Genomic DNA, 23347 nt, shown 5'->3' with positions numbered 1-23347 from the left:
CTCCTGGGCTGGCAGCCGGGTCCCCGAGGCAGCTCGGGCTGGGGGAGCCGGGCGCGGCTCGGAGCACCTCTGGCCCGAGGTCTCCTTTGCCTGGAGGGCGAGCAGAGGCGGCGGAGAGGCTGAGTTCTCCCAGCTTCAGCTCACTTCCCTGGGCAACCACTCCTGCCCGCCTCTCCCGAGGGCCGAAGGGGCGGCTTCTCAGCCGGCGGGGCAGAATGCCCCCCCTGGCGGGCCCTCTGCACGGCTGCTCTAGGGAAAACGGGAAAAGCAAACCGAAAGCAAAGCCTCCGAGAAACCGCCCGCCACGAGACCCCCGCCACACACACCGCGGTGCCCTGCCTCTCGCTCCGGGTTCGGGTCCCTCCCAGGGGACAGGCGGCAAGGGGCTCCTTTGCTGCTAACTTTTTCCTGGGAGAAGAGTTATGCAGACGCGGGCCTGCCGCCCTCGCCCCTCCAGTGCTGTGGGTGGACCGCCCCGTCCCGTCCTCCCGTCCTCCCGTCTGTCCGCCGCCCGCAGGCCTGTTCTCGTCTTCTGCCAGGACAGGGGGCCCCCACACCCCCACCCCGGCTGGAAACCCAGCTGGGGCTTCTAGTATCCTGGGCGGCACTGACGGCCCTGCCAGGGTCCCACCATCGGCCGGGTCTGCGGCGAGACCTGGTCTGGCTCGTGGCGGCTGGAGGGTCTGGGGGTGCCCCGCAGGGGGGCCTGGGCACTGTGGCAGAGCAGGGTGGTGCGGGGCCCGGCCCTGCCAGTGGGCCGCTGGACGTCCGGAGCCCGACCCTGACGGCGGCGCCCCGCGCCCTCTCTCCCGCAGATGCGCCCCGCTCGGCCGCTCCCGCACTGAGAGTCTGAGGCCCGCCCGCCGCCCCCGCCCGCCATGTCGCAGATGCTGCACATCGAGATCCCCAACTTCGGGAACACCGTGCTCGGCTGCCTCAACGAGCAGCGTCTGCTGGGCCTCTACTGCGATGTGTCCATTGTGGTCAAGGGCCAGGCCTTCAAGGCCCATCGGGCCGTCCTGGCCGCCAGCAGCCTCTACTTCCGCGACCTGTTCAGCGGCAACAGCAAGAGCGCCTTCGAGCTGCCGGGCACCGTGCCGCCCGCCTGCTTCCAGCAGATCCTGTCCTTCTGCTACACGGGCAGGCTGACCATGGCGGCCAGCGAGCAGCTCGTGGTCATGTACACGGCCGGCTTCCTGCAGATCCAGCACATCGTGGAGCGCGGCACGGACCTCATGTTCAAGGTGAGCTCGCCCCACTGCGACTCGCAGACCGCTATGATCGAGGACGCCAGCTCCGAGCCCCAGAGCCCCTGCAACCAGCTGCAGCCAGTCACCGCCGCGCCCCCCTACGTCGTGTCCCCCTCCGTGCCCATCCCGCTGCTGACCCGCGTCAAGCACGAAGCCGTGGAGCTGCCGCTGGCCGCGGGCCCAGGCCTGGCCCCCAAGCGCCCGCTGGAGACGGGGGCCCGGGACGGCGCGGCAGCGGCGACGGGCCCCGCGGTGGCGGCAGGCACGGCCCCCCTCAAGCTGCCCCGGGTCTCCTACTACGGGGTGCCCAGCCTGGCCACCCTCATCCCCAGCATCCAGCAGGCGCAGTACTCCCAGGGGGAGCGGACCAGCCCGGGGGCCAGCAGCCTGCCCACCACCGACAGCCCCACCTCCTACCACAACGAAGAGGATGACGAGGATGACGAGGCCTACGACACCATGGTGGAGGAGCAGTACGGCCACATGTACGTCAAGGCCGCGGGCAGCTACGCAGGTAATCCCCACCCGCCACCTCGGCCGCCTGCCTGCCGGCACGGTGGACCTCCCAGCACCTCCTGTGTGGGCACCGAGGCCAACCTGGCCTTACCCCGGGCCCCTCACAGCCTGGCAGGGAGACGGACACGTCCGGGGGCACTGTGCTGCAGGTGTACAGGGACAGTTCCCTGTACAGCCCAGACTGGACGAGCTGGCAGGAGCTGACACCCGAGGCAGGAGCAGGACCCAGGTCCGTCTTGCAGGGCCTTAGCTAGGGACTCTAAACTCATCCTGGGTGAGATGAGAGGCCACGGGAAAGTTCAGCCGCAGCGTAGCGTGTGGGACAGAGCCCTGGCTTTCACCCGACTGATGAAGAGACTGAGGGCCTCAGTGGACCAGGGACCTGCCCGAGGGCTCACAGGGCAGTGTGTGACCCAGACTCGTCACTCACCTGCTTGAGGCCTCAGCGTCCCTGTGGCTGAGGTGCCTGCCCCAGCAGGCCCATCTTCGCTGCCTTTGACCTCAGCCCTTTCCCCACCCATGTGCTCTTGCCTTCCCTCTGACTCAGGGAGGCCAGAGAGTCCCTTGGGCCCCTCCCAGTCGCGGCCGTCTCCCTGGGGCTAGCACCAAGTGGCCGGCCAGAGAGTGCCTCTTGAACTGAACGTGCTGCCCCCCAACTTATTCTGGGGGGAACTCCCGCATTTGGGATCTATAAGCCCAACACGCACTGATTTGCGATGCCTGGTGTTGCCTGTAAACTGCATCACAGTCGCCAGAGATGGTTCAGCATTTGCTGCGTGAAGGGTCCCGTAGTTGAGGCCCCAGGTCAGGTGTCCTCTTGCCTTCTGTGTTCCCCGAAAACTGGCTGTGTGCCTGGGCCGGCTGCCTGTCCTGATTTGCATGCGGGGCCCGTGTCCGGTGACTGGCCCGGATGCACGCTGCCAGGGGGAAGTGGCATCCCAGAGCTGGGGCCCCAAAGTGCAGTTTGGGGACTCTTTCTGCCCCTGAGACCCACCACGTCCTTGCGCCCCGATGGGGCCGACGCTGCCCCTCCTCTCCCTCCCCCTTCCACTCCTCCGCCTCCAGGCGGGCACTGGTCTGTCAGTCCTGGGGGGCAGGAGCGGAGGGAGCCTGGTGCACTGGCCAGCTCGGGCCGTTGGGACAGCCGATCCCCATGTGGCACTGGGCGGCTGGGTTTCGGTCTCTGGTCTGGCCAACGTGGGCCCTTCTCAGGGTCCCTCTCAGAGCTGCGGGGGAGGCACTGCCCCGGGCAGCCCCCCCAGGGGCCCTGGGCCTTGGTTTTCCCAGGGCTCATGACTGTATCTGAACGAGTTGCGCAGGGTACTGGCACACAGACCACCTCCGTCTGGACTGGGTGTCTTCCTCTTAGTGGTAGCGGGGAGGGCTTGGTGTTCCTGACACCAAGAAACCCGCAAGCTCTGGTGTGGGTTAGGCCGGGCCGGGACCCCGGGAACCACCCGTGTGCAGTTTCCTCTGCCTGACCCCGCCATCTCCCTGACAGCCCCCAGGGGGTAGAAAGATCCGTTGGCACCCAGACTGGGCCAGAGGGAGCTGGGGTGGCTCCCAAGCCCCTCCCCCAGGAAAACAGGCTACACAGGCTCAGGGCAAACCCTGCAGGACCGCCCACACCCCCCCCCAATGCCAACCGCTGGGCAGGGCTCAATGGAGGGGTCAGGACAGAATCGGCTGAGGGCCCAGGGGCGGGGCTGCCCAACGGTGGTCCCTGGTGGTGCAGTGCCGAACCAGGAGAGGAGCCTAGTTCACGTGTCACCCCGGGGTCCTCCCTGTACGGCCCCCTTCCCGCCAGTGTGGCCTCGGGCCTTGGTGTGTACGAGACGGTGAGAGACACCACAGGTGTTGGAATTGCTAGGTGTGGGTGCAGGGCGGTAGCCCGTCTGAGGGCACCTGCCCCTCTGGCTGCATGAGCCTGGACCCCCTCCTCACCTGCACCCTTGGATTTTCCAAGGAGCCAAGGGAGGTGGCCGTGGACAGCGTGGGGTGTGGCTTGGGAGACCGAGCTGCCCCACTGCCTTGTCTGGGCTTCCTCACCAGCCCCTCCCGCACTGAGACCAGCTGCTGGGTCCTACTGGGGCCGGGCACGGGTCAGCCAAGGCCTGTGAGCCCCTCATCCCACATCCCTGGGAGCGTCGGAGGTGGGACGGGGTGGAGGGAAGCTGCGAGACTGGGGGCGGTGGCCTGGGAGCCTGTCTCCAACAGGACTTGGGAGGCTCCGGTCTGGGTTTTCTCCTCCCTGAGCCCGTAAGTGGGGCAGGGAGGGGGTGTGTGATTTCTTGGTTAAAATCTAGGTTATCGGCAGTGACGTCGCTGGCATCACTGGGCACCTGGCACGCTGGGAAGAGGGTTGGGGGGAGGGTCCGTGGGGGCCGGGCAGGCAGAGAGGGGCCCGTCCCCAAAGGCTGGCTGCCCCTTGGGCGCTGGTTTCCCGTAACCCGGGCTCCCTCTGTGCTGGCCTGGCCTGGCCAGGGGGCATCCTCACACCCCGCGTGGGCAGCCGAATAGCCAGGTGCCCCGTGCCGGGGCCTGGGCAGGGGTTGGGCAGGGCTCTCGAGCTGGTGGAATCCGGAAGGTTCTAAGGTGAACTGGCGCATAAGGGTTCTCAGGAGTCCCTTCTCCTTTCGCTTTCCCCACCTGCCAAGGGAGGGGGTGGCCTGAGTGGCCCTCAGGGGTCTTCTCTCCAGCACGCCGTGTGCAGGAAAGCGAAGGGCGCAGCGCCCTGCACTGGAGACCCCGTCCCCACCCCCATCCCCGGGAAGGGCTGTTAGCAGCTCCCACGTGATGGGCTTCCTGTGGGAAATCGAGGAATTGAGTGTTACAGATGAGCGGATGGGCTCTGGACCCCTCCCCCCAGCAGCCCCCGCGTGGTTTCCCGTGTCCGTGCTGTGTGTTCCTCCATTCTGCCCAAGTCCTGTGTCATCGTCCGTTCGTGGAGATGCCGTGGTTGATTTATCCACTTCCCTGTTGGAGGATATTGGGTGGTTCCTAATTGGTTAGGTTAGGAGAGGTGCCACTGGGAAGGCCCTAACCATGATGGGGCCGATCAGACCCACCCCACGTCGCAGTGGGCTCAGCCCCCCACCCCGGGGCTCAGGGCAGCTCGCGCTTCAGCTCCGCGGGGCCCAGAGCCGGCGGGCATCTCTCTGCACATCAGCCTCTAGCCGAGAGTGGGGCAGGAGCCAGGGGCGGCCCCGTCAAGGCAGCGTGGGTCTGGGGGGCTTGGTTTTGGTTCCGGGGGTGGGCAGGGCACAGAGGGCACCCCCCCGCCGTGAGGGGCCCGCTCCCATGGTCTCTACTTGTTCACTCTCTTTGGGCACACCTGTACCCACAGGCTGTGAGCAGTGGTGGCCAGGATGGGCGTACTCCCTGCCCTTGCCTGCTGTGGACACAGAGAGACACCAGACTGGACCCTGACGTGGTGTTTCATCGTGGCGGGGGGCCACCGTCAGGGCAGGCTGCCCCGGGAGTGAGGCTGAGGGGTGCGGGGATGAGATGACAGAGGGCATGGAGGGGAGGTTCCCACGCCAACCCGGGCCCCCTCCCCTGGTCTCTGCGGTTCCGACCCCCTTCTGGCCTCCAGGCCCACCCCCCTCACTGGGCAGATGTTGAATCCCGCAGGCGGATGTGCTCCCTATGGGCTTCTGAGCCACAGGCCCGCCTAGGTGTTTACGCACCAGCCCCGAGCCTCCACCTTCACCCTTTCCCAGGAGGGGACCGCCGCGGGGTGCCCTGCTGGTGGGCAGTGAGCTGGTGGCCCTGTGTGGCCCTGCTCTCCCTTCCCCTCCGGGTCTGCCCGCTGCCCCACGCCTGGACATGGGACGGACCCTGGTGGTGCGCGGGAGGGGGTCCTGGCACGCGGCACCACGTCTGTTCCCGGGTTCCGCCGCTCTGAGCAGAGGCTGCAGGTGGCCGCTGCACGCCGGAGGATAGAGCCCCGCCCCGGGCCAGGCCTTCCCAGCACGGCCTGTGAGGTCAGCGCGGCTGCTGTCCCATCTCACGGGGGGCGGGCCCAGCCTGCAGCGTCCCCCCTCCGCACGGCAGGGCGTCCCTCCAGCAGAGCCTCTGGGGAGCCGGGTTGGCGGCTGCTCCCACCCACAGCTCAGAGCTCACGAGCTGTCGCTTGGGGGTCCCACAGAGAGGGAGCAGTCAGGATGGGTTCTGCAAGCCCCACTCCCCGCCACCCACACTGCCTCCTGCCCTGGGCCAGGAGCGTCCGCACCGTTAGAGCCCAGCGCAACCCCTGGCCTGCCTACAGTGGTGCCCAGCTGGGGGCGGCCTGCCCAGGCTCGGGGGGTTCCCGCTCTTTTAAGGCAGCATCCTGGCAGCTCAGGCCAGGCGAAGGAGGTGCCAACACCAATGTGTCTGTCCCACTGTATACCCCGGAGGCTGCCCTGAGGGCTGGCCGGGCACCCCAGGCACCATCCGGGGCTCATCCCTGAGGGCCTCCAGGCGCGGCCCCCTGGCTCCCTGGCCTCAGCTTCCATGCAGTGTCACGTTTAACCCTCACACCCCCAAACACCCTGAGAGTTCTTCTTAAACCAGTTTTATTGAGGTGTAACTTACATACCTCGGTGACACGGGTGTGAAGTCACCCATTTGAGATGGGGGCGAGGCGCCAGTAGCACCGTCAGATGGAGGGCGTGTCCGTCACCCTGGAGGCCCTTGCGCCCCTTTGCTGGCATCCCCTCCCCCACCCCCAGCCGCGGGCAGCCTCGGATCCGCTTTCTGTCCTCTGGGTACTTTTGTCCGTCACGTAAACAGAGTCAGGCTGTCTGCACTCTGGTCCGGCTGTCTCGTCAGCAGAATGAGTTTGAGACTTGCCTGTGCTGGGTGGGCAGTCCCACCTTTTTCTCCCCGTCTTTTTTATTTATTAAAGTGTTTACACACAATAAAATGTGCCAGTTTCAAGTGTACAGGTGATGAGTTTGGCCATTGTAATCAGTCAAGTACCACGGTCAAGATACACAACAATTTACTTCCCTCAGATGTTTCCCCGCGTCCTCCCCACCCCATCCCACCACCGCAGCCCCCGTTGCTCTCCATCACTATCATTTTTCCTTAAGTGGGATCACACAGAACGGAGTCTTCTATGTTTGACGTTTTTCATTTACTGTATCTTGAGATCGATTCATCCGTGTGCTTCTGAGTGTGGGTCCTTGGTCCTTGTGGTGTTCTCCCATGCCGTGGACATGCCACCAGTGGCAGTCGTGTGTGGCCGCTATCATCGGGCTGCTGTGAACATCCACGTACACGTGGGACTGCTTTTTTGCTCATCTACTGAAATTATGATGTGGGTTTTCTCCTTAATTTTACTGATGTGGTGTATTGCATCAGTTAATTTTTTTTTTTTTTTTTTTTTTTTGGTACGCGGGCCTCTCACTGTCGTGGCCTCTCCCGTGGCGGAGCACAGGCTCTGGACGCGCAGGCTCAGCGGCCATGGCTCACGGGCCCAGCCGCTCCGCGGCATGTGGGACCTTCCCGGACCGGGGCACGAACCCGCGTCCCCTGCATTGGCAGGCGGACTCTCAACCGCTGCGCCACCAGGGAAGCCCATCATCAGTTAATTTTTAAATGTTGTACCACCCTTGAACTCCTGGGATAAGTCCCACTTGGTCATTACGTTTTATTGTTTTATATATTGCTGAATTCAATTCGCTAATGTTTTCTTAAGGAATTTTGCATCTAGTTCATGAAGGTTAATTATCCGTAGTTTGCCTGTAGTATCTGTGTCTGGTTTTGTAGGAGGATATGCTAACCTTATGTCTCTTCTCCTTAATTTTCTGAAAGTTTGTGTAAGTTTGATGTTATTTCTTTCTTAAGCATTTGATAGAATTCATTCACCAGTGAAGCCACTTGGGCCTGCAGTTTTGTTGTTGTTTTTGTTCCTTATGGGAAGGTTTTCAATTATACATTCTGTTAGTTTAGATGTAGAACTGTTCAGATTTCTCTCACATCTTGTTCGAGCCGTGGTAATTTGTGTCTTTCAAGGAATTTATCCATTTCTGATCTATGCAGGTATTAATATAGCCGTGCCAGCTCTCTTATGTTTACTATTTACCTGGTGTTGGCTGTTTTCACCCTTTTCCTGTTAACCTACCTGTGTCTTAAAGCTCAATTCTTATAGATAGCACATGATTGAGATCTGCTTTTTTATCCGGTCTGACCATCTTTTATTGGGAATCTTTCAACCATTTACATTTAGTGTAATTTTCAAGGGGGTTAGGTTCAGGTCTGTCATCTCACTATTAGTTTTTTATTAGTCATGTTTTCTTTTTTTCCTCTTTTCCACCACTTTCTGATTGAATTTTTCCAGAGTTTCTCTTTAGCTCTGCTGTTGACCCAGTGGTTAGACATCCCCCCCCCCACCCCCACCATGCTTCGGTCGTCTGGAGCTGACTCATGAATATTTGACTTATCCCATCAACCTTCTCAGGTATATCCCCCCCTCCTGTGGAACTCAGACTTTCAAAACTGTGTGTTTTCATTTCCCCGCTCCGGTCCTTAGTGAAATTGTTGTCACGTATTTTACTTCTTCGTAGGCTATAAGCCTTATGGTGATGTTATTGTTTTTACTTGAAACCGACAGTTGTCTTTTTTCCACTTGTAGTCACTTTTAAAATTTAAATAGAGTAGAATTTACTCTTTGGGGCAGATTGTTCTCTGAGTTTAAACAAATGTATATAGTCATGTGATCACCTCCGTAATCACGATGCAGAGCCGTCACCTCCCACATTTTATCACCCCCCTGCGGCCCCTTTGTAGTCTTTTCTTCCTCTCTCCCAACTCCTGCGACCACTGGTCTGTCTTCTGTCTCATCAGTGGAATCACACAGTGTGTGGCCTTTTGGTTGAATGCATTTGAGGTCCATTCGTGTTGTGTGAGTTCGTGGTTCTTTTTTTTTTTTGGACTGCTGAATAGTATTCCCACGATGGGTTTATCTAGTTGCCAGTCGAAGCACCTTTGGTGTACTTCTAGTTTTTAGTGGTGATGGGTTGAGCTGCTGCAAACGTGGCGTCTAGGTTTTCGTGCACGCTTGAATTGTCAGTTCTTTTTGGTAAATTGGCCTATAGGAATGAGGTAGTGGGTCACATGGTAAGTGCACACTTAACTTTATAAGAAATTGCCCAAACTCTTGTCTAAAATAGTTCTGTCACTTTATATCGCCACCAGCAAAGCAGGAGAGTTCCTGTCATTCCATGATCTTGTCAGCACTTGGGTTTGTCTTTTTTTTAAAAGCCATTCTCATGGTCTGTAGTGGTGTCACACTGCAGTGTTCATTTGTATTTCTCTAATTTGTCTAATGATGTGGAACACCCTTTGTGTATTTATTTGCCATCGGTATACCTGCTCTGGTCAAGTGCCTCTTCGAGTCTTTTGCCCTCTTTTTATTGGGTGGTTTGAATATTGAGTATTGTTGATATGGTGTGTTCCTTATACATTCTAGGTGTGAAAGTCCTGTGTTGGATATGTGACTCATAAACATATTCTACTAGACTGCAGTTGGTCTTTTCTTTCTCTTACTAGAGTCTTTCATAGACATTTTAACATTTTGATGAAGTTTATTTTTTAAATTTTTAAATCTTATTTTTGGCTGCGTCGGGTCTTAATTGTGGCACAAGGGCTCTTCTTTGCAGCAAGCAGGCTTCTCTCTAGTTGCGGCGTGCGGGCTCAGTAGTTGTGGTCCGCGGGCTTTGTTGCCCCACGGCATGTGGGATCTTAGTTCCCTGACCAGAGATCGAACCCACGTCCCCTGGGTTGGAAGGCGGATTCTTAACCACTGGACCGCCAGGGAAGTCCCCTGATGAAGTTTAAATGGTCAGTAATTTCTCTTACAGATGATGCTTTTGGTGGTGTATTTGATTCTTTACCTAAGAAGATTATAAGAATTTTTTCCCCTGTGTTTTCTTCTAGATGTCTTATGGCTTTGGGTTTGACATTTAGTCTGTGGCCCATTTTGAGTTAATTTTTGTATAAGGTGTGAGACATGGATCGAGGTTCTGATTTTTTTTCCACGTGGATGTCTAATTTTTTTTTAAGAAATTTAGAATATGAAAAAATGCCTATTATGTTTACCCACATATTTACCTTGTCCAGTTCCTCATACTTCGTATAGATTAGAGTTTCTACCTGGTGTTATTTTTCTTCTGCTTGAAGAATTTCCTTCAACCTAGTGATGGACTAGTAGTGGATTCTGAAAAATCACAAAGAGGTCTTTATATCACCTTTTAAAAAATCTGCCTTATTGAAGTATAGTTTATGTATAATAAAATTAGTCAGTTTTCATTGTACAGTTGTCACCTTCATTCTTGAAGGGTGTTTTTGCTGGATGTAGAATCCTAGGCTGACTGTTACTCTCTGCTTTCAGTAGACGTGCTCTTGTCTTCTGAAATGCATAGTTTTTCCTCGGGAAATCATAGTCATTCTTCTCTGAGTTTCTCTGTACGAGTTGTGTCTTTTCTTTTCAGGCAGCTTTTATTTCTGCTTACATTTTATTGAGCTTTTTGGACGTGTGCGTTTCTACCATTATTCCTTCAAATGTCTTGCGCCCCTCCCCCCACAACTCCAATTAAACATGTTTTTGTCCCTGAGGTCCCAGGCTCTGTTTATTTATTAGTTTTTAGCCTTTTTTTCTGTTTAGGCTTTAGATGGCGTCGTTTCCATTGCTGTTTCTTCATGGTTGCCGATCTTTTCTGCAGTTCCGTTTTGTTCTTATTTGTATGTTCCGTTTCTGCCCTCATTGAGTTCCTGCTTTTCCATTTTTTTTAAAGTTCTGATGGTATTTTCTAGCTGGTGTTAAAGCCTTTGCCTGCTAATGCTGTCCGCTTTGTTATTTCTCGGTGTGTTTCTACCTACTGATTTTTCTCCTCTTTGGGATCCCCTTTTTGTGGTTCTTCACGTATCTATTAATTTTGTAACAGGTGCTGGACATCGTGGATGTAGAGCACCAGCAGTCTTGTCCTGAGTCTCTCATAGTGGAGTTAAGTGGGATTTCCATAACGAGTAATGATTTTGAGTGTTTTTTCATACTCTCGACAGGTTATCTGTCTTCCTTTGTGAAGTGCCCATTTAAATCTTCTTTCCCACACTTGTAGAGTGAGTTGTCTGTCCTTTTCTCACAACTTTTCGTGAGCTTCTCTGTACTCCAAATAGACCTCTTCTGTCAGACAAGTGTCGTAAATATCTTCTCCCACTCTGCAACTTGTCATCTTCTTAATAGAATTTTGATGTAATAAGTGTATTAACTTCTTTCTCTTTATCAATAGCTATTATATCTTGTTTAAAGGAATCTTCCTTTATCTCCAGATCAGTGTAATGTTCTGTGTACCTTAAAGTTGTCTTTTTGATTTGAAATCATTTTAAATGTACAGAAGTGTTTCAAGACAAGCACAAAGAACTCCTGTATACCTTTGCCTCAGACTCACTAGCTGGTAAGAATTTGCCACATTTTGCTTTGTCGTTCTTTTTCTTTTTTTAAGTATAGGTTTGTTTTTTTTTTCTCTGAACCATTTGAAGGCAAGTTGCAGATATTATGCTCTTTTACCCCAAAATACTGAGCATTGCTCACAAACGGGACATTCTCTTGCATAAACACAGGACAGTGTTCAAAACTCAGGAAATTTTTTTTGGCTGTGCTGGGTCTTCAGCTGCAGCACGTGGGATCTTCGTTGCGGTATGCGTGCAGGACCTAGCTCCCTGACCAGGGATCGCACCCGGGCCCCCTGCATTGGGAGCACGGAGTCTTACCCAGTGGACCACCAGGGAGGTCCCCAGGAAATTCAGTTTTGACCCAGCACTACTATATAATCAACGATGCTTAAATTTCCATGCTTAAATTCCTCCAGTTGTCTCAATATTGTCCTTTGTGGTCACGTGGGTTTTTCTGATCCAGTATTCAGTTCAGAATCACACGTTGCATTTCTGGTTCTTCTTTTATTCTGGAATAGATTCTCAGCCTTTATCCTTCATGAGACTTTCCTTTTGAAAGAACACGGGCTGGCTGTTTTGCAGAAGGTCCCTCTGTTTGGGTCTGCTGGGTTGGGTGCCTGGTGTGCGTTTCTGCTGGGATTCCACAGGAGCAGTGCTGTGTCCTCCTCCAGCCACGACCCTGGCCTGGCTCAGTGTTGGTGATGGCCCCTAAGGTCGTTTGGTCAAGGTGATCTCTGCCAGGTAGAGTCACTGTGAGAAGAGAAGGTGTGTCATTAGCCTTTCACCCAACCCTTTTAGTGTTTGTTGATGACTCTTGCCTGGATCGATCACTACTCTGATGGTTGCAAAGTGGTGATCAGAACTCCGTAACTCCTACATTTATTAGTTGGTGGTCTTTTGTAGGGAAGAGCTTCTCCAGACCCCCTACTTCTTTATTTTATTCCTTCACTTATTGTTGTTGTTTATTTGGTGTTAGTATAAAGTTACTTTTTTTTTTTTTTAAGCATTTTCATGTTGTCTTTTTCAGCAAAATATCCCAGGCTCATCTTATGCTTTCTGTTCCCCAGCCCTGGAGTCAGCTTTTTTCCCTCTGAGTGGGGAATGGTATTTAGGAACCAAGATCTGGGTGCTACGTTTGCTTATTGCTACTAGGGTGCTGTTTTTATACCCTTTTAGTAGTCAGAGCTAGGAATTTATATATTTAAAAATCACGAGTTTGTACTGGTATCTCCAAATTTAACTCAATGTCCTAGGCTTCTCCCAGCCTCCTCTCTTCCTTACGTCTGTTTTCCCCTCTAACAGTCAAGATTCAGACTCCCCTGCTTTGTTATTAAGGCTTTTCTCTCTGTAGTAAGTATATCTGGAATTGATTTTTTTTAAATGTGGTGTGATGTGGGGCTCAAGATTTACTTTTTTTTTTTTTTTAAAGGGGATTTTTAAAATATTTTTGGCTGCATTGGGTCTTACGTTGCTGCGTGTGGGTTTCTTTAGTTGTGGCGAGCGGGGGCTACTCTTCGTTGCGGTGCGTGGGCTTCTCATTGTGGTGGCTTCTCTTGTTGTGGAGCACGGGCTCCAGGCACGCGGGCTTCAGTAGTTGTGGCTCGTGGGCTTAGTTGCTTCGCGCATGTGGGATCTTCCTGGACCAGGGCTCGAACCCGTGTCCCCTGCATTGGCAGGTGGTGGATTATTATTATTTTTTTTTAATGAGACCTTTTATTTATTTGTTTGTTTATTTTTGGCTGCATTGGGTCTTCGTTGCTGTGCGCGGGCTTTCTCTAGTTGCAGTGAGTGTGGGCTACTCTTTGTTGTGGTGCGAGGGCTTCTGGTTGCAGTGGCTTCTCTCGATGCGGAGCATGGGCTCTAGGCTCATGGGCTTCAGTAGTTGTGGCGCATGGGCTTCAGTAGTTGTGGTGCACGGGCTTCAGTAGTTGTAGCGCACGGGCTTAGTCGCTCCGTGACATGTGGGATCTTCCTGGACCAGGGCTTGACCTGTGTCCCCTGCACTGGCAGGCAGATTCTCAACCACTGCGCCACCAGGGAAGCCCCAGCCTTTTCTTTAAATATTGAAATGGTCATATAGTTTTCCTCTTCTGCTCTGTTAATGTTATAAATTGCTTTTTCGAATATTAAAAAACCTTGTGTTTCTGGAATAAGCTCAACCTCGTTGTGATGTGGTATCCTTTTTACATCCCTCTGGGTTCAACTGCCTAATTTTTTTGCCCTTTTTGGGGGGGCTCTCTGGAGCTGTGACCACCCCCAGTCAGTGTTCATCTCCTAGAGGGAGGCCTCAGGTGGGTTGCCAGGTGTCCAGCAGTTGCTAAATTGAGGGAACCGCTCCCATCTGGCCGGACCCTGAGCGCGGAGCCCCTGCTTCTGCCGGGGGTGCCCCCCTGCCCACCACAGAGCTCCAGCCTAAACATTGGGAAACCTGTTAAATGCATACCCCCCACCCACACAAGGCACACACAGTGTGGGCGCCAGTGTAGGTACCCCAGACCCACATCAGAGGCGCGGGAGTTTGGACCCAGCGCCTGGGCCACCGGCTGCGTGGGACAAGCCCGTGCTTTTCATATTGCCTCATATTTTCTCTAGGATTTTTGCCACTATGTGGACGAGAGAGGGTGCCCTCTCATTTTCCTTTAAGGTAATCTCTCCCTTTTTCGCTAGCAAGGTTATCTGGCCTCATAAAATGATTCGACAATTATCACCCTTCCCCCCTTTTAAAAATGACCTGGAAGAGTTTGTATAACCTTAGTCCATTTCTTAAATATTTGAAGTAATGCCCAGGTGAAGCCACTTAGGCCTGGAGTGTTTTGCAGGACGGTGTTTATTAGATTCATGTCTTTATTAGGTCCAAGTTCAAATTTCTTTTTCTTGTGTCAGTGTTGGTAAGTTGTGTTTCTCTTCAAGCTTATAGGTTTCATCTAATTTTTAGATTTATTGGCATGAATCTACTACTTATATCCTCTTAAAATCTTCCTAATGTTTATCGAAGAAAGTGGCAGGCTGTGACTTGGGTCAGATCTGCCCCATGGCCTGTTTTGGTACAGCCCACAAACTAGCGATGCTGTTTATATTTTTAAAGTGGTGTGTAAAGGAGAAAAAGCAAACACGAAGGACATTCAACAGAACCCAGCCTAAAAGACTGACGACCCTCTGGCCCTTTACGGTAGAAGTTTGCCAGCCCCTGTTCTGCAGACTCTGCTGTGTCACGTTAATATAATATTAACAGTTAATATTGTTAATTTGTGTCTTTTTGCCTCATTATCCTTCATTCAGTCTTGCTGGAGATTTTTCCAACATATTAGTCTTTTCAAAGAACCAGCTTTTGGCTTTCTCTCTCTTATGTGTACAGTTGACCTTGGAACTGCACGGGTCCACTTATACACAGATCTTTTGCAATAAATACAGTCCCTGTAAATAAATATGCATTTCTTTTTCACATTTCCGTTTTGATGTCTACTGCTGGGAACACGTATAATACCCACAGTGTTCATATCCTATAAGACAATATTGATGCAGGTACTGAGAGACAGGTGATTCGTCTTGTAAACAGACGATGTAAACTTAAGATATTCGGTGAATACAGTCTAGTACTGTAAATGTATTTTCTCTTCCTTATGATTTTCTTAACATTTTCTTTTCTCTAGCTGACTAAGAATACAGTACAAATACATACACAAAATGTGTGTGAACTGACTGCACATGTAAGGCTTCTTGTCAACAGTAAGCTATTAGTAGTTAAGTTTAGGGGGGAGACAGAAGTTATATGCAGCTTTTCGACTGCTCAGGGGGGGTCGGGTCACCAACCCTCACATTGTCTAAGGGTCAACTGTACTTACATATATATTTTTTTAATTTCAATTTATTTCTACTTCCTCTGAGTTAATCTGCTATTCTTTTTTTTTTTTTTGCGGTACGCGGGCCTCTCACTGTTGTGGCCTCTCCCGTTGCGGAGCACAGGCTCCGGACGTGCAGGCTCAGCGGCCATGGCTCACGGGCCCAGCCGCTCCGCGGCATGCGGGATCCTCGCGGACCGGGGCACGAACCCGCGTCCCCTGCATCGGCAGGCGGACTCTCAACCACTGCGCCACCAGGGAAGCCCTAATCTGCTATTCTTTTCCTAGTTTTCTGATCGATTGATTTCTCCGCCTTTTGAAATATATGCACTTCAGGGCTGTCCACTTCCTGGTCCGCACAGCTTAATTCTACCCAACCCATTTTGATATGTCGTGTTTCCATCATCATTCAGTCAAACATATTTCCCAGTGCTTTCGTGATTTTTCTTTTCTTGACCCTTGGGTTATGTCCTGGTGTGTTGCTTAAATTTTCGAACATGTTTTGGATTTTCCGGTCATCTATTTGTTGTAATTTCTGAATTAAATTTCCTGTGGTCACTTCATTGCTCTGACGTCTTTTGAGACTCTGGGCCCCAGCAAATGTCCCATAGGCACTAGACAAAAACTATGGTGCACCAATAGTTAAATCAAATCTTGCATACTCTTTCAGATCTGTTTTTATCTTCTTATGTTGGCTCAAGAGATGGGGTGCTCAGATCTCCAGGGAGGCTTATAGGTTTGCCATTTCTCCTTCTAGTTCTGCCTGTTATTATGAAGTGTTGGTTTGGGTGCCTGTCAATTGCAGGCTTGTTTCATCTTCCTGGTGACCTGGTCCTCTTACCATCATGAAATATCCTGTAGCACCAGGAGAGTTTCTTGCTTTGAAGTCTGCGTGGTCTTACATCAGCAGAGCTGCCCTGGCACCCTTCTCTCTGATGTTCACCTGATGCGAAGCTTACAGGATCTTAGTTCCCCAACCAGGGATTGAACCTGCGCCCTCAGCACTGAAAGCGCTGAGTCCTAACCATTGGACCACCAGGGAATTCCCTACCCTCGCCCTCTTATCTGGGATCTTCATGTGGCTTCATGTCTGTAATCAGTTTGGAGTTCTGGGTCATTATAGCTTCCCCCACACACCCGCCCTCCTTCCCGGGCTCCCGTGACACACATGGTGTGCATTCACCACGTCCTGGGAATTCCAGGTGACTTTTATTCTGTTTTAAGACTTTTCTATTTCTTTTTTCTTCTGCTGCTTTAACCTGGAAGTTTTGGATTGAATTATTTTCCAGTTCACCAGTCTTCTCATGTGCTCTGTTTAATTTCCTTTTCAACCAATCATATTTCTAGGATTTGATTGTTTTTATTGATTCTAGTTTTCTGGTGAAATTCTCCATCTTGTACATTTCTTGCACAAATTAAGAGTAGTTATTTGAAACGCCGTGTCTGCCTGTTGAACCTGTTACAGATCGCCCACGGGTCTGATCTAATGTCTCTTTGTAAATTGTGGGGGTTTTATTTTAATCATTTGGCTTTGCTTTCTTGTATTGCTGGTAATTTTTTATTGAATGCTTCACATTGTGTGAAGACATTTTGGAAGCTCGAAGCAGAGCTGCTCCAGAGAGGGTCTGGGACCTGTTAGAGGTTTGCCTGAACGGCCGTCGGATTTATCAAGCAGTGATGTGACCTCCTGGAGGAAGTCAGGCTGGACGTTACCGGTTGCCCTGCTCCTGGGCCCTGGCTGTTCCCAGGTCTCTGGCTGAAAGCCTGGGTGTTCCCCAGAGCACTGCCTCCTCAGCAGGCCCCAAATCTCGGTGTTTGTCCAGCCCATATGCGGGACACCACATTCTTTTTTTAATTTATTTATTTTATTTTTGGCTGAGTTGGGTCTTCGTTGCTGTGCACGAGCTTTCTCTAGTTGCGGCGAGCAGGGGCTACTCTTCGTTGTGGCACGCTGGCTTCACATTGCAGTGGCTTCCCTTGTTGCAGACAGAGCATGGGCTCTAGGCGCACGGGCTTCAGTAGTTGTGGCACATGGGCTCAGTAGTTGTGACTCACGGGATCTAGAGCACAGGCTCAGTGGTTGTGGCTCGTGGGCTCAGTAGTTGTGGCACGCAGGCTCAGTAGTTGTGGCATGCGGGCTTTAGTAGTTGTGGCGCACAGGCTTAGTTGCTCTGTGGCATGTGGGATCTTCCCGGACCAGGGCTCGAATCCATGTCCCCTGCATTGCCAGGCGGATTCTTAACCACCGCGCCACCAGGGAAGCCCCCGTAAGTTTGTTTTCTATGTCTGTTGAGTCTGTTTCTGTTTTGTAAATAGTTCATTTGTATCATTTTTTAAGTTTCCACATATAAGTGGTATCTCATGATACCACTTTCTCTGTCTGATTTACTTCACTTAGTATGACACTCTCGACTGGGCGACTTTTTTTAATGCAGCTTTTAGAGTTGTTCTTGCCGAGGGACTCGGTCCACTATTGGCTACTGCCTCCTCCTCACAGTGGGCGTCTCCGGGGTATTTTACAAGTTCAGTGCATGTATTTTTGTGTAGCTAACGTGTGCTCGTTATCTTAAAGAATGTAGAACGATCATACAGTGAAAAGCCGTTCTCCCACGTGGCCCCTCCGCCTCCCACTCTGGTCCCCAGAGGCATCCACGGGTGGGCAGGGAGGCTGCGAGCGTCTCAAGGTCAGCACCGGACAGGAGGATGGAGAACAGAAAAGGGACGTGGTCAGGTTGGCGATAGAAGAGCTGCCGGGATCGCTGTGGTGGGGGTGAGGAGACCAGGTAGGGGACCGGTGGGGTCTCCTAGGGCCAGATTTGGGCGCAGGAGACAGAAGAACCCAGAACCATGGGCCTGGGGAGGGACAGCACCAGGTTTCATTGGGATGGGCTTCCATTCAGTGGGAGGGGGAGCTGCCCAGAGGGAGTTGCGAGTGTACTGAGCCGTGGCCCGCGGGGCCAGTCACCAGGTCGAATGGCCGCAAAGCCCTGCTGGAGCACCGTCCAGGGTCTGGTCTCTCGGCCCTGCGTCTTCCCCAGCAGCTGTGCCTGTAACTTCCTGAGCACAGGGCCTGGAGACCCGCTGTGTCCCTTTGTGTCCTGGCAGCCGGGGTTTACACACAGGTCCTCCCGGCTCTTGGCCGCGTGTTTCTGTTTCCACCTTTATTTTTCTTTCTTACTGGCTTTTCCCTGCCAGACTTTTGCTATTTTTTACCCCACATGCCAAATTGCATTGGCTCTTGGATGCATTTCGTGCCCCCGTTTTAGATCCAAGAAATGGGATGCATCTTACAGTCGGTGGTGTATCACAGTTACGTTGGTGTCACGGAAAAGACAGAATGATGCCCGTGGTGACCCCCCCAGCCGCCTGGGCCCAAGTGCATCTGTAGGAACCACCACCTGCCCTGTTCCTGGGATGCTGATACAGGTGTGTTCAGTGCACAGGTGTCCTTCACGGGTGTGGCCCTTTCAAAACTGCCAGTCTGGTTGGCACTGAGCTGGCAGCTGCAGAGATGGGCTAGATCGCCCACCCGTGGTGCGTTTGTCACGAGTGGAGGCCACCCGGAGCTGAGCGGGAGGGGGCTGGGGAGGGCCAGGCGGCCACCTGGCATGGGGTGGTGTGGCCTGAGCGTCCACCGCCCAGAACAGCTCCGTCAACCAACCCCCAGGGCCCCAAGACTCCACCGTGCTGCTCCGACAGTCACCCCCCAACCCCATCCCCTGGCGGCCACTGTTCTCTGTCCCCATGGTTCTGTCTTTGGAGCGTGTCCGACACACGGACCTGCCCGGGAGATAACCCCGGACACTGGCCCCTCTGCTGGGCGCAGTGAACCTGGGATCCATCCAAGTTGTGCATCAATAATTTGTTCCTTCTTGCGGCCCTGTGGTGACTGTCGCGTGGATGGCTTCCTGGCTGTCCCTTCCCCTGACGCAGGACATTGGGTGTTTCCCGTTTGGGGCATCTGTGAGCAGAGCGGGTGTGGACATTTCTGTACGGGGTTCGTCGCGTCCAGCCCTCATCTCTTTCTTCTCCTGGGTAAATACCTAAAAGTGGAATTGCTGGCTCAGCTGTGCATACGGTTAACTTTATAACAAACTGCCGCGTGGTTTCCAGTGTCCTCACCACCGGGACGAGCATTCCAGTGGCTCCGTGTCCTTGCCGGCACGTGCTGCGCCCAGGTCCCACTGAGCCACTGAGCCGTCCTAATCACGAGCGGTGGCATCTCAGCACGGCTTTAGTTTCCATTTTTCTAACGGCTCAGGACGTCGAGCATCTCCATCTATGTGTTCTCTGGCGAAGTGTCTGTTCAGATCTTCCGCCCATTTGTTTTCTTTTAGCATCTGTATTGGAGTATAACTGCTTTACGATGGTGTGTTACTTTCTGCTTTGGCCTGTTTTTAAAATTGGGCTTTTCGTTTTCCTCCTGTTGAGTTTTGAGAGACCTCCCTGGAGACACATGGTTTGCAGATCTTTCCTCGGTCGGTGGTAGCTGGCTTGTCTTCTCGTCTTTTGTAGACACGAGTTTTTCATTTTGATGAAGTTTAGTTTCTCATTTAATTTCTTTTAGGGATTGTGCTTGTGGAGTCATGTCTAGGCTTTTAGCTGAAGCCAAGATCACAGGTTTTCTGGTGAAAGTTTTGTAGTTTTGCGTTTTACGTTTAGATCTAAGACCCACTCGTGTTCATCTTCGCGTAAGGTGTGAGGTTCGGCTCATGGGTCTGTGCCTGTGTGTGACCTGTGACTTGGCACCGTTTGTTGGCAGACTGTCACTTCCTTCTTTGGGTACGTCTGCATCTTTATCACAGACCGGCCGAGCGTACCTGTGTGGGTCTGTCTCCGGACCGCGCACTGTGTGTCTGGCAGGCCTGGTCACTGTGCACTGTGGGGAGCCGGTGTCGGGTGGTGTGGTGCAGCATTTTTCTTTCCATTTGGTTTTCAGTTGTATTTTTCTATATAATTAAGAACTAGGGGTTCGGTTTCTTATGCTGCCATCTGAACAAATGGCATACACTTCCGTGGAGTGGGCATCACCTTTTTTGTCCCCTGTCCGCCCCACCCAACCTCAGCAAAGCTACACTGCGGCTGGACCAGGGCGGCTGGGCACCTGCCGGTGGTCACCCACCTTGCCGGGGCTCCCGGGGGCGGGGGCTGCTTATGCTGTCTCTGATGGTGACTCCCTAGGACACACTATGGATTTGGGGACGGGAACAGGGGCCCTTTGGGGCTTCCTGGACATGACAGCATCCTGTGGTCGGGTGTCTTGGTGTGTGTTGCCCAAGGAGAGGGTCCAGTGATTTCTTCAGATTCCCAGTCTTTGACCCTCAGGAGGTTGAGGAAGTTCAGGACTGAGGTCAACGTGACCCTCCCGGTTTCCCTCCTTCCATTCATTTTTTATTTTTGGCTGCGCTAGGTGTTGGTTGCTGTGCGTGGGCTTTCTCTAGTTGTGGCGAGCGGGCGCTACTCTTCGTTGCGGTGCGCGGGCTTCTCAGTGCGGTGGCTTCTCTTGTTGCGGAGCACGGGCTCTAGGCGCACGGGCTTCAGTAGTTGCGGCACGCGGGCTCGGCACTTGTGGCTCACGGGCTTAGTTGCTCCACGGCATGTGGGATCTTCCCGGACCAGGGCTCGAACCTGTGTCCCCTGCGTTGGCAGATGGATTCTTAACCGCTGTGCCACCAGGGAAGTCCCCCATTCATTCTTCTAAAAAAAAGTTTTTTTTTATTGTGGTAGAGTGTAGCTGATGTAAGATTTACTGTTAAGACCACTTCTGAGTGCACAGAACCAGGTACGTGCACCTTGTGCCACCGTCACCTCCAGAACTTTCTCACCTTCCAAACTGTCCCCACTCGACACTTGCTCCCCTCCCCCCACCCCAGCCCCAGGCCCCACCGTCCACTTCCTGCCTCCGTGGGTTTGACTCCTTCAGGGACCTCACACGAGTGGGTCCTGCAGGCTGTGTCCGTCCGTGTCGGGCTCACCTCCCTTGTGTGATGTCTCCCCTGTTTGGGTTCAGGCAGGTGTCGTGGTGGGGGCAGCAGGACCTCGAAGGCACAGCCTGGACCCCTCTTCCTCTCTAGTTAGAGACCCTGCAGGGCCCACCATGCACCCTCTGAACACACTGGTGTCTTCTTCGGCCCTTGTGGTCTGAGGGAAGCTTCTGCCTGCCTCTGTCCCTGCTGCCCGTTTGCCCAGATTAGCTGCTGTTCCAGATGGTTCCATCGGGACCTTTACCGCCGTGACTCACCTTCCCTACACACAGAGGGATTGCTCACCCCCCGATACAAACAGCTAATTGCTTTCATGCGCTTCTCTCCACATTTCACGGGGCCTAAGTATTTGGAGCCCACGATCCTAGAAACCAACGTTATAAAGGGTTATAACCGGGGCCGTTGACGATGCAGGCGGCCGCCGGGTCCTCCGTGCGCAGGGAGACCTGGGTGTGATCCGAGGGGTCTCTGCAGGCTGCCATACCCCTGCCCACAGCCCCCCGAGGGGTCTCCCATCACCCTTGCCGTCAGGCACTGGAGTGACCCCGCCAGAGGCCGCCAGGGAGACTGGAGCGGCCCCGTCACTATGGTGCACAGACTCTCCTGGGTTTCCAGAACCTGTCTGTAACTCGGCACCCCTCCCTAGAAGGAGGCCGCTGGAAGCTCGGGCCGGGCCATGGGGGGTAATTCGGGGCGGGGAGGGCCGGGGGCACGTGAAGCAGCTCGGAGCACCTTTCCAGATGAGCCGCCGCTCTGCTGGTATTTTTAGCGGGTGCAGAGTATCCGGCACATGGCGGAGCAGAAATAGAAGTGGTTCTTTTGGCTCTTCTGGATCTGACAGCCTCTGGCTCTCGGGGAGCCGTGCTGGGGCTGGGGGGGCGGGCGTCGTGTGGAGCGCAGACAACTTCTGCTGTTTGGAGGAACATCGAGGCCAAGGAGTTGTACGTGGGGATTATGTCTGCTGGTGAGCGCTCTTTATGTAAATGCCACGGCGCCAGCGCCGGCGCCCTGCTCCGAGGCGCCCTGCTCCCGAGGCGCCCTGCACCCCCTGCTCCCGAGGCGCCCTGCTCCCGAGGCGCCCTGCACCCCCTGCTCCCGAGGCGCCCTGCTCCGAGACGCCCTGCTCCCGAGGCGCCCTGCTCCCCCTGCTCCCGAGGCGCCCTGCTCCCGAGTCTGCATCTGCGAGTGTAATCACAGCAGACTTGGCGGAGGGGGAGGGGGAGGGGGAGGGGAAGGGCGGGTAATTATATTTTAAAATATCATCCGGGTTGTTTTTCCTGTGCTCCCTGAGCCCCTGGGTAATTCCGGGTTTGGAAGGTTCTGGCGGCTCTCTGCTGACCTGCCCCCACCCACTGTCAGCGTTCCCCAAACATGCCAGGTGGGAAATGCTGCCCGAACCCCCCGAGCGGCCACCCTTCGGACTTCTGCCCTGAGCTGTGCTGCAGCCTCGCCCAGGGCTGGGCTGATTCAGGAAAACTCCCTCCTTTGAACTGGAACTGGCCGCCGCCAGGCCGAAGGCACCGCGTGCCACCCTCACCCTGTGCATGCTGACAGGTGCCTCCCTAGGACCGGCTGAGCCCCGAGGGGACAGGGGGAGGGGTGGTCTGGGGGTCCCCTGGTGGGGACTGGGGCTGACTCCGGAGCGGGTGATTCCAGACCCAGGCCGGGTAGGCTAGAGCAACAGGTGGGTCCCCAACCCATCCTCGGGGCTGGAACTGACCATCCTGCCTTCTCCCGCGGGACTCGCCCTGTGGTTTGGGGGATGCTGGCCCTTCAGGGACTGGGCAGCCCTGACCTTTCCCCCACAAGAGCTTGGTGCAGAGATAACTAGGGGCTAATCCATGCTCACACGGTGCCAGGTCTGGGGCTTGGGCACCCTTCCTTGCCAACCTCCCCCTCCTGAAGGGCTTCCAGGTCCTTCTCCCAGCCCCACCTGGCCTCCCCCAGACTTAGGTGCCTCTGCAGAATTTCCCTGTGACCCCAAAGGGGTGTCAGTGCAGAGGGGATGGGACACCGGCCAGCCCAAGGGGCTGCCTCTGACCATCTTGGAGTGGCCTCGGGACCTCCGCCACAGGCTCTGCCACTCAGCCCCTGCCCTGAGGCTGCTGGAGGAAGGCTTCCAGCCCAGCCTTGCCCTCTGGGTGTCTGAGCCCTGGGAGGTGCGCTCTCCCCCACAGTGGTCACTGAGGCTGCTAATGAGAGCCGCCGCCCTCAGCAAGGAAAACCCAGCCCCGGGTAGCCATCAGAGGAGCCCGGAGCCTTTCCAACCTGCAGACCCTGCCTGGGTGCCCACGTGACGGGTGGGTGCCCGGGGGAC

At 54.3% G+C, this 23347-nt stretch overlaps 1 protein-coding gene across 5 annotated transcripts in view; it reads left to right on the top strand.

The window, feature by feature from the left end:
• The window catches only part of NACC2 (NACC family member 2), a 90083-nt gene that overhangs the window by 56109 nt on the left and 10627 nt on the right, over nucleotides 1–23347 (top strand). For 4 of the 5 annotated variants that reach the window (XM_073806795.1, XM_033859051.2, XM_033859052.2 and 1 more), the window contains exon 2: nucleotides 816–1764. In XM_073806795.1, coding sequence (XP_073662896.1) covers nucleotides 879–1764 — 886 coding nt within the window. In that variant the 5' untranslated portion in view covers nucleotides 816–878. The remainder of the gene's footprint in view (nucleotides 1–815; nucleotides 1765–23347) is intronic. The other variant, XM_073806796.1, reaches the window with a different exon arrangement.

The sequence above is a fragment of the Tursiops truncatus genome, chromosome 6 (assembly GCF_011762595.2).
Source record: "Tursiops truncatus isolate mTurTru1 chromosome 6, mTurTru1.mat.Y, whole genome shotgun sequence".
Taxonomy (NCBI): domain Eukaryota; kingdom Metazoa; phylum Chordata; class Mammalia; order Artiodactyla; family Delphinidae; genus Tursiops; species Tursiops truncatus.
This window is presented reverse-complemented; position numbering and strand designations above follow the sequence as displayed.